The 13,106-nt window shown below is 39.2% G+C and overlaps 1 protein-coding gene across 1 annotated transcript; it reads right to left on the bottom strand.

Moving 5' to 3' along the window:
- Positions 1-3,676: 3,676 nt before the first annotated feature.
- LOC114632507 (small integral membrane protein 10-like protein 1) lies at positions 3,677-9,338 on the bottom strand. The gene is made up of 2 exons (XM_028781046.1): positions 8,973-9,338; positions 3,677-3,780 (listed from the first exon to the last, which is right to left on the bottom strand). The coding sequence occupies exons 1-2, from the start codon at positions 9,162-9,164 to the stop codon at positions 3,769-3,771; spliced, it is 204 nt and encodes a 67-aa protein (XP_028636879.1). The 5' UTR covers positions 9,165-9,338; the 3' UTR covers positions 3,677-3,768.
- Between the last annotated feature and the right edge of the window lie 3,768 nt (positions 9,339-13,106).

A 13,106-nucleotide genomic window follows, 5' to 3' on the forward strand; every position in this document is an offset into this window, starting at 1 on the left:
AATAGCCTTTGAGAATAGCTAGCTGCACCCTCCCATGGTGAAATACATGCCAGTCCTTCAGCTGAGGGCCATGGATGGGTTCTGTGGCTATGCAGAGAAAGAGGTTGGTATCTATGTTGGTGGCTCTGGGCAGCTGCCTTGTACCGCTCTGGAGATCTGAGTCCACCTTTGATCTTTCTCAGCTCTAGGCAGCTCACAGTGGGAGAGAGTGGGCCTTGTGCCTCATCCCAGTAGCTTAGTGGAGCTGACCCTTATTGCAGGCAACTTGCCTGTTGGGAATGAGCATGGGGAAATTGTACCTGCCCCTCACTGTTGGGAAAGCTGGTTTTGCACCTTGCCTGGGCAGCACAGACCTGATGGTGAAAGCATGGGGAAGCCAGCTCTGAGAGTATCTGAATGGACAAACTGGACCAGGTCCTCCCCAACTGTAGTACTTCGGTGAGTGGGCCCAGAACCTCACCTAGGAAGCAAAATTGAGCTGGCTGGCTCTAGAGGAATGGGTACAGGTAAGCAAGCATTGTGTCAGCATAAGGGATAGCTGGTGGCCTGGTCGTTCAGCTACCATGTAGGCCTGATCCAGGGCTTTGAATTGGTTTACCCCAAAATCTACATCATTGGTGAACTGTTGGGGCACATGAAAGGGCCAGGCCTGCTGATTCAAAGCTTCAAGATCTCCCTGACACATGGCAACAACAGGATAAACAGGAGGAGTTTGGTGAGGATCTGATATTGATGTTGTCACAGAAGCAAGAGACCTCCAACCAGACCAATAACTTATGGCAATGAACACTTGAAAGTGAATATGTGTAAAGAGGCCATTTGTCCAGCCTCATGAGTGGTCATTTTAATGGGCCCTGCTATTTGCCTTCCTTTTTTTGCCTGAATAAAGTGATGGCATCCTAATACCCTTATTTAATTTTTTTGAGATTCTAATTATTTTTATTTTATCTGCATGGGTGTTTAACCTGTATGTATATCTGTGCACCACATGGGTGCAGTGCTGTGGAGTAAAGACAGTGTCAGATTCCCTGATACTTCAGTTACAGACCGTGTGGGTACTGGGAACTAGTGTCTTTAAATACTGATTAATTTCCCCAGCCCACTTATTCCTTTAACTGCTGAATCATCTCCCCATCCCCTGTATCATCATTTTTTGAATGTGTGGGATATATGGATATATAGTGTGTGTGTGTGTGTGTGTGTGTGTGTGTTTAAATAGAGGCTATCAGTCGATGTTAGTTATCTCTCTTAGTCACTCTCTATTCTATTATTAAGGGAGGATCTCTTGCTAGGATTAGAGGCGGCATAGATAACTGCCTAGCCTTTATGTGGCTTTTGGAAATCTGAACTGCAGTCCTTTTCTCCTCTGAGGCATCTCCTCAGCACTGTAGTAACCTTGTCTTTAAAAGTCAAATTTGTTACCAGAGTACAAAGGAGCTTCATAAATAATTATCCCTTTCTTTATTTCTTATTAGGGAATGTGTTCTAGTTAATTCTATAAACCCTCAGTTTTAATACACCTAGATACATGATGACTTTTACTTCTTGCAGCTGTAGTATTTCCTGAGTATAAGAATATTTTTCATTAAGTATAGAAGAATCATTAAATCCAGCCGAGCAGTGATGGCGCACACCTTTAATCCCAGCACTTGGGAGGCAGAGACAGGAGGATTTCTGAGTTCGAGGTCAGCCTGGTCTATAGAGTGAATTCCAGGACAGCCAGGGCTACACAGAGAAACCCTGTCTCGAAAAAACAAAACAAAACAAAACAAAACAAAGAATCATTAAATCTAAGTTGTTTAATAGTGACACTTTATGCCATTGATAAAAGTAGAAATCACAGAATAACATTTATGTTGCTGCTACAAGGTAGCATGTCCTAAGAATGAGTGTTTGGATTTGTGTACACACGTCATTGCAATCCTATCACTACAGTTTTTAGCACAAGGCATAGATATTAGATAAAAAGGGAAGACACAGAGGGCAAAGTTTATAATAGAATGGCAAGTTTAATAGAGACTGTGAATGTGTAGATACATTTATAATAACGTAATTTAAGAGTATGTACACTAATTGTAAATTACAAATAAGAGCTGGGGAGGCTCACTATAATATTTTTACTATGATAGTGAAACTATAATGTACAGATACTAGATGTTCCACACAGTGTACCAGGTATTCTATTGGTTTAGTCTTTATAGTTATAAGGTAAAAAGAAAAGCTGAAATGAAAGGAAGATGCAGAGTTGCTAGTTTGGCTCCCTGAAGTTACAGGTAAGGTAATGGTAGAGTATTCCCATTCTCCATCCAGCTATGTCTGAGCTGCGTGGTTCTACATATAACCATGGATGAGAACGAAGCTGACAATGGATTTAAGGATAATGCGATACATCTCGAGTAGTAATCCATATTTTATAAAACAAAATATGTCATTTCAGGAATCATATTTTAATTATCTTGCCACAGAGATTGCAATGTACAAATTAAACTGAGTGCACATTAGCCTTACATGTTGGCCTTGTTTTTATTTTGAAGACTTAGTGTTCAGTGTTATTAAAATTTTGTAACTAACTTAAGCTAATTAAGTAAACTTGTGAGCAATTTTGACTCTAATAAAATGGCTGTTGGGGTAAATGAGTTAACATCTATCTAGGAGTAATTCCACTTAGGAAGCAAGTTTTAAGAGAGATAATTATAAGCAGCAGGGCCTTATTCTTGACAGAATGGCAAAATACCAGTAAAGGAAGCCTGGGCCATAGGCTAAGTCATTCCAATGAATGGTTTCTAAACTGTGTGTTTGATTGGCTAGTGAGCTGAAGTCCCGAATCTCCACTCTCTCCATCTGACCCTTTCCCATAGGACTCAGCAGCATCCAACCCTCTCCCAACACATGCATCCCCAGGCCAGTGCATGCAACCTAGAATGGTTGACCAAATGTTGTGGAAAGAGAGAAGTCATTACTGCTTCTTTTTCACTACTAACCTCTTACCTGCCAAATAAATGTTTGTGATGATTTCTTCTGTCCATCCAGAGGAAAGCGATTGACAGAAGAACACTCTGAGTCTGTTGATGAAACTGTCTACACTCTGATGCCAAGTTCCAAAGGGACCAGGTATACCCAGGTATGCTTTCTTGAGTACTTCTGGACACATATACCAGCTAAAAGCCTGTGTCTGTCCTGACTTCTAATAGTGCTATACAGATTTGTATCGAGTGGACCATGTGCTACTTTTTAGGTGGGGTCTCCTAGCAGAATCTCACTACACCCCATTAACAGTTGTTCACATCATCTCAAAACCCTTCCAAATTCTTTCATTTTAGACAACAGGTAAGAGGCTGTCTATCTGTATCTTTTTGAGAGCCTTAAGATTGATCTTCAAAGAAAAATATTATCTGAAATTTTGTTAGATGCATTTTCAAAACATAAACAGGCAATTCTTTTGACTCCTGATATACCAAATCTCGTTTGACAGCTTTTCTAGTTATTCTTTGGTTTGCTTTTATGTCTGTTACAATGAAGACATTACATTCTATGAGACTACAGAAACCCTAATCACTCTCACTATAACCCTAATCTCTACTTCCAGCCACTGGAGCCTGCCCTTCTGTTAGGCTCACTACACCTGGAGCTTACTATAAAGAACTGCTGTGATAAAATATTTTGATGGAACAACTTGAAGGAGACCGGCTGTATTTTAGATCACAGTCCAAGGCATAATCCATCATGGCAGGAAAAACACAGTGGCAGGAGTTTGAGCAGGTGGTAACATCAGAGCCACACCTGAGATAAAAGGACTGAATTTAATTGCTGTTTAGCTCCCTTTCTCCATGCACACAGTCCATGAGTTCCCTGTCCAGGAAATGGTCCTACTCACAATTATGATAGTTTTTCAGACATCAACTGATATCAAGCTGAGCCCCACAGCCAACATTAATACCAACAGTCCCATCCATTGAGAATTGTGAGAAAAATCTATTTTAAAAATGAAGGGGTATTCAAAGTGATCAAAAATCTACAATGAAGCACACACACAAAAAGAGTCTTTGTAAATGGCAGTGCTTAAGCTGGGTAAATATCCTCCAAACACAGATGAGTCTGACACTTCACATTGTTGTTTTGGTCTCTGGCATTACTCCTTGGGTTAGGATTCACCCCCATTTAAGATCTCTTATGACTAAAAATGTTCCAAAAGGCCCACTACTTTAATATAGTGTCTGTCAAAAGAAAGGCTGCTAAGGTCAATATCTAAGAGCAAGGACGAGATGGGGGCATCATTCCTTACTCATGAATGGGACATGACATTGTCATGAGTCAGGAACACTTCTATTGACTGTCATTGGCCACTGAGATCACCTGTGTGTGTGTGTGTGTGTGTGTGTGTGTGTCTCAAAGATGTGTATGGAGATGGCTGCGGAGACAGAAGAAAGAAAAACATGAAGTTCAAGGAATCATTTCACTGGAATTTCTCACACATCCCATGTACACACACATGTGAATAGGAACGATTTAAAAGGCTGTGCGATTCCAATAGAATAATGACATGGGTTACTGAGAAGAGGTAATGAGATCATCCAGAGATGCAGTAGTTCTCAGTTACTCATTCTATACTTCCTATTTCATATGGATTAGAGCAGCGTGGATTTCTCAAGTGCTTTCTCATTATTCCTCGATGTTCGATACTATGCTTAAGCTTAGCACATCATGAAATCAATGATCATCTGTTTTCTGACTTTTAAATTTTATTTTTATGTGTATGATTATTTGTCTGCAAGTGTGTGTATGCACACCTGGTGCCTGTGAAGGTCAAAAAAAGGTTATGAGATGTCCCTGGGGCTATGGATACTTGTGAGATACTATGTGCTGCTGAGATTAGAACCTGGGTCCTCTGCAAAAGTAGCAAGTGCTCTTCACAGCTGAGCCATCTCTCTAGACAAGTTTTCTGTCATTACATGGTTAGACTATTTTGCACTTCAGCCATAGCATAAACATTAACCATGTTAACCGTGTAGACAGTCTATAATAATATGCATAACATTTAGATATACAATAACAACTTCCCCATCATATATAGTTCATCCATTTGATTTTGTTTTTTAAAAAAAGTAACAGGTAGTTGAACATAGGATTATAAATAATATCGGTAGTTATTCAGACTTTTAAAAATGTAAATATTATTTTGGGTATTTACTCATAGTATATGATAGATGTGATTTTGTACTTCTCCATGCTTTCTTTATAGTGTTTCCTCTTTAATGTAACTATGATCTTAAATGTTCTTCTGTATCATTGGACTTGTTTACTTACTTAAACATTTATTTTTGATTTGGTCACTTTTAAACCTTGCCTACCATAGCTGCTTCTTTCTCTGGGGGCCATTATACTACCTTCAGAGTATTTCTAAAGCATCAGTAACTTCTAGGTCTCTTGATTTCCATACCATAAACCTAGGATTATCTAGCCTCTTCCAAATCCTGGGACTATAAGTGATGACTTCTTTCCATTCAAGGCTGGCAAGTGCTGTGAGGAACACATAATAAACTCTCCGAATGCTGTGTATCCCACACTGCTGAAGTAAAAAATGTTTGGGGCCACTAACAGGAAATATATATGGAGATGGGTTCTCATGGGGCCCAGGATGGCACTGTATTCCCTACATCCACCTTGTCTGGGTTCAAACTTATAACTCTCCTGACTCAGTCTCTTGAGTACTAGCATTACAGGTATTTAACACAATGCCCAGTGTCTTTCCTAAAGCTCTCTAGTTAATACAGCAGTCAAGATAGAGGTGGATTATAATATAACCATAAAATAATACAATCTATTTTATAGTGAGTTAACTTTTATGATACAGGATAGATATTAATGAAAAGAAGAATATCATTGTTATTCTCTGTACCCCAGCTTGATATATAAGTTTAAGATCTTACCATAAAAGATAATTTAAAAGACAGGATGAGGGTGTTATGAAATGTAAACTTGATACATATGCTATGGCTGTTCCACACAAGAGCTCACAGAATCTGTGGTTAAGTACACTAGACCAGTACCAGATCAAGCCAGTTCAATGTCTCCATCATGGAATAAGGAGGGGGTCCTGAGGGCCCAACCTGAGCTGAGGAGCTATAAGCATATGGCTATTGCCCTTTTCTTTAGGAATCTGGATGATTGGACTCAGTAGATGAAAAAGATATAGAATTAAATCAGGGTATCATATTGGGAGATAATGTAGGAGGCAGCTTGAGATTCAACACTGAATATAAGTCCTCAGGCATTGTCCATATTATTGTTGAAAACAGTGTCTTTCAATGTTCTGAAACTCTGCCAAGTAGGCTAGGGTGGCTGGCCAGAGAACTCCAGGGATCTGTCTCTGACTCTCCTTAGCACTGAGGTTGCAATCATGCTACTAAGCTTGACTTTCTAGGCTCTGGGGATCAAACTTGAGTCTTCAGGCTTTTAGAGAATGACCTTTACTGACTAAAGTAAGTTTCCAGCTCTTTCTCTCTATGGTCACTCTTTCTGCCCTATTACGATTGGAATTTTCTGATACTTTAAAACATCAGGTATATTTCTTTGTTAATAAAACATTGACTATTTTTTTCCTTCAGAGCACATATTTAGCTATAAATTTTAGCAATGGGAAGCTTAAACAAAAAGCTCTGGAACTTCTGTGATATTTAAGATGTCACCCGGCAAGTATGAAGCCTTTTGTTGGCACAGCTCAGTAAACCCAGTAATCAAAAGGTGATGGCAGGGGATCATGAGTTTTGGGCTAGCCTGGAATACACAGGCAATTCCAGAGAACCCTCTTGAGTGGGGGTGAGAGGAGGATGTGCTGGGCAAACAAAATACAACAAAAACAAAAGTGAGACATTCAGGTTCACAGGCTTTTTTCAGAATTAAACTAATGAGGAGACACTTACTATTTCCTTCTAAAATTTTTATTCTTACCTACTGGATTCTTTTGTTTTTGTTTCTTTGAGACAGTGTTTTTATCATATGGTTCAGGCTGTCCTTCAACATTTGATAGTTCCAATTCAACTTCCAGAGTACTGGAATAACATCTGGGTGCTACTGTGTCAGGAAATTTTTCTGAGAAAAGCTTGGAAATTGCAATTTTCAAACAAAGCCAGCAGAGGGGGTTTTACAATAGCATGCACTGTCTTAATATGTGCTCACAGGGACAAAATAACAGACAAGTCCATGTCAAGCCTATCACGGTATATATTCACCTTACATGAGTTTAGAAAGGATACAATTACATTTATATGTAAGAAACATCACAAGTAGAAATGAAAATCATTTCTAAGTTATAGTAGGTAGAATACTTCTATATTGATATATATTAATATTATCAAGCAGTAACAGCTGAGTGTATGATTTAGATTTCAATCCAACAAGACTTTTGGTCATTTGTCTGCTGGTAGACTTAATTACCTAGAGAGCTTTAAAAAAATATTTTAATTAGATTTTAATGGAAGAAAATCATACACGATTTAAATCACATGTTAGATTAGTAACAAAAAATGACAAAGCCTTGCTTTTTCCTCTACATATACCCATCTATTTTCTCTAGAAATAACCACTTTTAGTTCTTAAATGTTTCTGCATTAATTTCCCTAATCATAGTTTATGTTACCTTTTATATATTTGACCTTTATTTTATTATCATTTTTGAAGCACTGGGTATCAAACTTAGAGCCTCATGGATGATAAGTCCACAACTTAAATCTACATAAGTCTACAACTTATTCAAAGCTCCTGTCCTCTTGAATAGATCTTGATGTACTTTGCATCATTATACAAACATCTTTTTCAGCTTTCAGCCTCCCAATGTTACATAACTATTTCTTGTTAAATAGCAACTTATATTACAGGTACAGTACTATTCACATGAGGTATGGCAGCATACTTTTTGCTTATTTTATTTTTCTTGAAATTTTTAATTACTTTTAATTTCAAAACAAAATACAATTACTAATTCACCCCAGACTTCGAAAAATCTCTAGCATCCATTCACATACACCAGATATTTGCTCCTTTTCAGACACTGAGAACCTTCCATCTTTGGACATTTATTATTTAGGTCATGTGGTTACTGCCTCCATTGGGCAGTCAGAAACATGGCTGTCCAGTATCAACAAAATCTCCTTTTTTTTTGTTCACAAACATACATGTTTTACCTTCCCACTCCACAAGGAAATCACCATTCCATTTACTTTCTTGTCCTTCCACTTGTCAACTGAATTTTCGCAACAAGGTTTGTAACATCTGCATTTTACTCTGCAACTAAAATTAAGTATTCTCTTTAAAGAAGAAAGCCATATTTGGTCCATTTGCATTACTACTAGGGAATAGTCAATTCCTGTGAGGCAATTAGACTTTCTTTCCTTTGGAACCAATGTCTCTTTGATGGGGGCATCTTCACATACTCCCACAATTTTTTTCAAAATCCTGCTGTCATATATTTGGGGGTATGCTTTCTTGTAGTCTGACTTTGACCCAGTTTCAATATATCCTCTTGTGGGGGTAAGAGATGCATGCTTTTTAGATCACATTCTTGATGTAACAGGCCTCTTATTCAATGGCTGGCTCACAGTCCAGAATTCTCAAAAGATTAATTTAGAACGTAAGTTTGATGTAAATCTGTGTTCTTGAAAAACTCAGCCTTCCTTTCTCATAATGCATCCTGGGCCCTCTGTCATATCCCAAGACTTGCCAGAGTTTACTGATGCGTAGTTCCTTGGATAGCTCCTCTGCTGCTGGAACAACATCTCTGCTCTTAACGGCCCAGCTAGCTTCCCCACCTCCAATGCCCAGGAAGGGGAGGCTGGGAGCGGACTGCAGGTGAGCGAGCCTGCTCTCGCGAGATTGCACCTTCTCGCGCATCTTGAAGGGGCCGCGGGGCCGCCTGGGAAGCGGCCATCTTGCGGTCCCGGGTGGCGGGCAACGGAGACACGGCTCTAAATGTGTACCTGCAAGCGGATGTTGAGGATCACGGAGCCCGCGATGTAGAAGTACGGGAAGTTCATGCGCAGCTGCCAGGCCAGCTCGAAGAAGGCGAGCAGGGTGCGGGAGAGCCCCTTGCAGAAGACACCGTAGGGGGTGGCGGCCGCAGGGCCCACAGCCCTGAGCGCCAGGGCGGACGGTGCGTCGGCGGGGCCCATGGCGTTGTCCCACCAGACCGAGGGTTTCCGATGCTCCGCGCACTCCTGAGCCGGGCCGTGGCCGGGAGGAAGCGGCCACCGCTCTCGCCTCCACCGCTAGCCGCCGCCGCTCCCTCCTCCCTGGTGGCGCGGGGCGGCGTGGGCTCCACCTCTTCCTGTCAGCTTCCTGAGGAAGGTTGGCTGCAGACAGTTATGTAACTGCTAGGGACGGCGGCACGGAGGTCCGCTGTCCCTTTAAAGGGCAGAGCTCAGTGAGCTGACGTGATTTAGCCAACATTTAGTACGCATTTTGCAAGGCTCAAAGGTAGATGAAAATAAGTGTGTCTGCTCTGTAACGTTCTCTGACGCACTAAGACGGTGATCTGTCACCTTATGTAAGCTTGTACAGGCATAGAGTCTGCATTTGTAACACACTAACTGTGGAAAGTCATAATACTAGGTTATGGATTTACCTGTGTATTAGGACTATTTAGATTGCAAGTGACACATTAAGCAAAAATACGTGCTCTTTTCTGTAGGGCCCGCATCTTTATATGGTTGTGCTTCCACTTAATATAAACCCATAAAAAAGTTCAGATTAGGTATAGAATCCAGCTTTTTGCATTGAAATATACTAGTGAAAACCCTAAGGTAGACTTGAAGGACCAGAATACTAATATTTTCATATTCTTAGTACCCCATAGAAATATGCGTCCCCGTTATTCACAGTTTATTTCAGGCATTTATGTAATGCACTTTTCCATTGTTTTTGTATATTTCCGTAATGCCCCAGTTTAGCCTCATTTATATATTATGCATGTATGTTAGTTTCTGAGCTCTGATAGTGTCCGCTCGAAAGGACACTCCAATTTCCCAAACTTCAACAGTCTAACCAAAAATGAACTCCACCTTGGACTGGAGGAGGATTTCTGGTTAGATAAAAGGTACCATTCCTTCAGGAACTTGTGAAGGGTGTTCCAATTTGCTAGAAAGGAGCATTTATTTCCCTGACCTCTGGGAAAAGGAACTTGTGGTTCTCATGCAAACATATACCTGTGCCCCCTGTCTAGTCTTACAAAGGTCCCTTGCCTCCAGGCTTCTTCAGTCCCCACTCAGTTATACATTTCTGAGCCCGATGCCCATCTGCTTGCCCTTTCCTCAGGCCAGCTACTCTTTTGTAACCATTGTTATTCTCGCTGTGCTTTCTTTATTTTGTATCCCTTGTTATTCTCCCCTCTCACAGATAGCCCTGGCCATATCCAGTCTGCCTGCCATGTTAAGTCTACTTTTTCTCTTTGCTCTAAACACTTCCAGTTGCCCCTGGCTATTCTCTTAGGTCTACAATAAAATCTTCCCATACCATGGAGTAGTCATGCCATCTGTTTATACATAGAGCACTTCTGTTTCTCAGTAAACTACTTATAGGGCTGGTGCAAATAACAAGACATTTCAAACTTTGGAAGACTTAAAGGGTGTCCATTTCTGCTTTTCTGCTATTATATCAATGCTAAACCAGTAGAGGAACTGGTCCCAAAACCAAAGAATAGAGAAAGAGTAGTTTGGGATGAGTGACTAACTCGGAAACAGAGAATGTACATAGTTTTAGAGCACAGGTATAGTTTAGCATGTATTCGGAATCCCTGGGGCTGTTCAACATTGACTTAAGTAAGACCCTGGATCTTCCACATACAATAACAGAATTATTCACTCATTCACATTCTTACACACCTGACCCATCCCTAGCCTCCACTGGTTCCTGCCCTTGTTAACTCCATGAAAATAACTGCCATTTACCTTCAGCGAGTGGGGAACAATGGCAGGCATGCACTAGTTAAGTGGCCACAGTGAAGTCTTATTCCGGTAGAAAAAAAAAATAAAGATTTTTTAAAAAGCTCTCAGTCTCACTTACTGCTCAAGAATGATTGAAATATATTTTAGAGGATTGTGGTTTGCCATCTGTCCCTTGAACTTTAGACTTGAAAGCCTATTTCACACCTCTTGCCAGGTATGTACATTTCAACAACTGATCAAATGTAGTAGATGATTAAAATCATTTCTCTGGATAGTACTTCATAGCCTTCTCTTGATTGTACCCAATTTTTTGTTTCCTTAACCTTGATTCTGCCTAAAGCTTGCTTTAAACTGGTTTATTTAGCTTGATTATCATTTGAGAATGTTTAAGGTGAGCCACAATGATTCTTTGTAGAACCATATTCCTAATTATTTATTTATTTGAGAATTTATTAATGTAAGTCCATTAGGAAAAAAATCATTTCAGAATTAAAGGAGTGGAATCTAGTGATTGACTGTATAGACCAGAAAAAAAAAATGAGTTGTCTATATACCTGTATGCTAACCATTTAAATTCAACCTTTTCACTCATGCTGTACACAGAAACAGTTTGATATTTAGTGGAAACTTTTGCAGAGATTTAGTCAAATCCTTTGAAAGGAAAATAAAATGTTTTCAAGTGGATCCCAGTAATTGAGTTCAGAAGCAGCACTGGGCAATTTATGGGTCTGTAGTATAAAATCAGGCTGTTTTTTTTTTTTTTTATAAAATTTGCTTAATAGTAAATGTCTAGCACCATGTTATACTTTTGGAAAGAGTAACATCCTGCCTTTTTAACCACTTTTTCATTCTGAGGATGAGCTATTTGAGGCATACTTCACTCACTAATGATGTAGTAGAACATTACATGGTACTTGGCATGACAGAAAACCTTAGTTATCCAGCAAAACTATTATGTAGAAAGATACAAAACCAAATTTAGATTTAGGTTTCTAAGTCTACTTGTAAAAGTGTTCTAAAAGGACAGGGTTTAGTTTTAACTTTTTTTTTTTTTTTTAAATGCAGAGTCTCAGAGTGTTGCTTACTCCCATCACCTGAAGGCCTCACCTCAGACTATTGCTATATTCAATACCAACCCTTCATTACAAGACATTTGTGGGTTCATTTAATGCCCTAACCACAACAGGGTCATGGGAGTATTTAAAAAATAATAATAGTGTTGAATCTTTCATTGCCTGGGAGAAAAAATTGAATACCATATTCAGTGTCTTGCGAATTATTTTCCTGAGAGGATACTTAATGGAAATGTATCAAACAACATTGAGAACACTATTTATAGTAGTCTTCACAGTAACTGAAAAAAAAAATAAGCAGTTCAAATACATATAAGTTCAGGCAGATCAGTAATTACAGTATAGGCTCACAATAGAACAGGACAGAAAATTGCAAGACAAATGTTCAAGGGCTCTTAAGACCTGGTTCTTCTTAGCAAGAGAGACTGTTAGCACAGTTAATGGGGAGGGGGAAATTAACAAACTCACTGAGTAGAGAGATGTTACAATAGACAGCAAAGAAAATCACAACAGTATAAGCATTATAAGAGGATACTTTAATGCCTAAAGTCTCCTAAATTAGATATCTAAAATTAAAGAGTTTCTAGATTCATATAAACCAAGTTGAATCCAGAATAAAACAGCAGTATAAATAGGCTAATAATGAAGAAGAGATTGAAACGATTAGTTTTCTGACTAAAACAAGCCAGGTCTATATGGATTCATATAAAATTGAACTGGATATTCAAAGAGGAATTACAACAAATCCTTCTGGATTTGTTTTTTAAAATGAACAAAAAGGAGAGTATGTGCAGGGGTAGGGGGAGAAACAGAAGGAAGAATTTCAAACATCTAAAAAGTCAAATACCAAACCAGATAAAGACATATCAAATAAGAACACTGCAGACCAATAGCTGTGATAATCATAGATGCTAAAATACTTACAAATGAGGTTTAATATACCAAAAAGATCACCCACTACTACCAAATTGGGTTTATCCTGGAGATGTAGGGATGGCTCAACATAAGTAAATATAATAAATCCTATCAGTGGAAATAAAGACAATCAAAAAATTATCCAATACCTGTAGAAAGTCCTTAGGTAAAAGCCAACATACCT

Source organism: Grammomys surdaster, unplaced genomic scaffold (genome assembly GCF_004785775.1).
Source record: "Grammomys surdaster isolate TR1022 unplaced genomic scaffold, NIH_TR_1.0 373, whole genome shotgun sequence".
Lineage (NCBI taxonomy): Eukaryota > Metazoa > Chordata > Mammalia > Rodentia > Muridae > Grammomys > Grammomys surdaster.

What these genes read in the sequence shown, in the direction of transcription:
- LOC114632507 (XM_028781046.1), bottom strand. Translation starts at nt 9,164, where the DNA reads ATGGGCCCCGCCGACGCACCGTCCGCCCTGGCGCTCAGGGCTGTGGGC.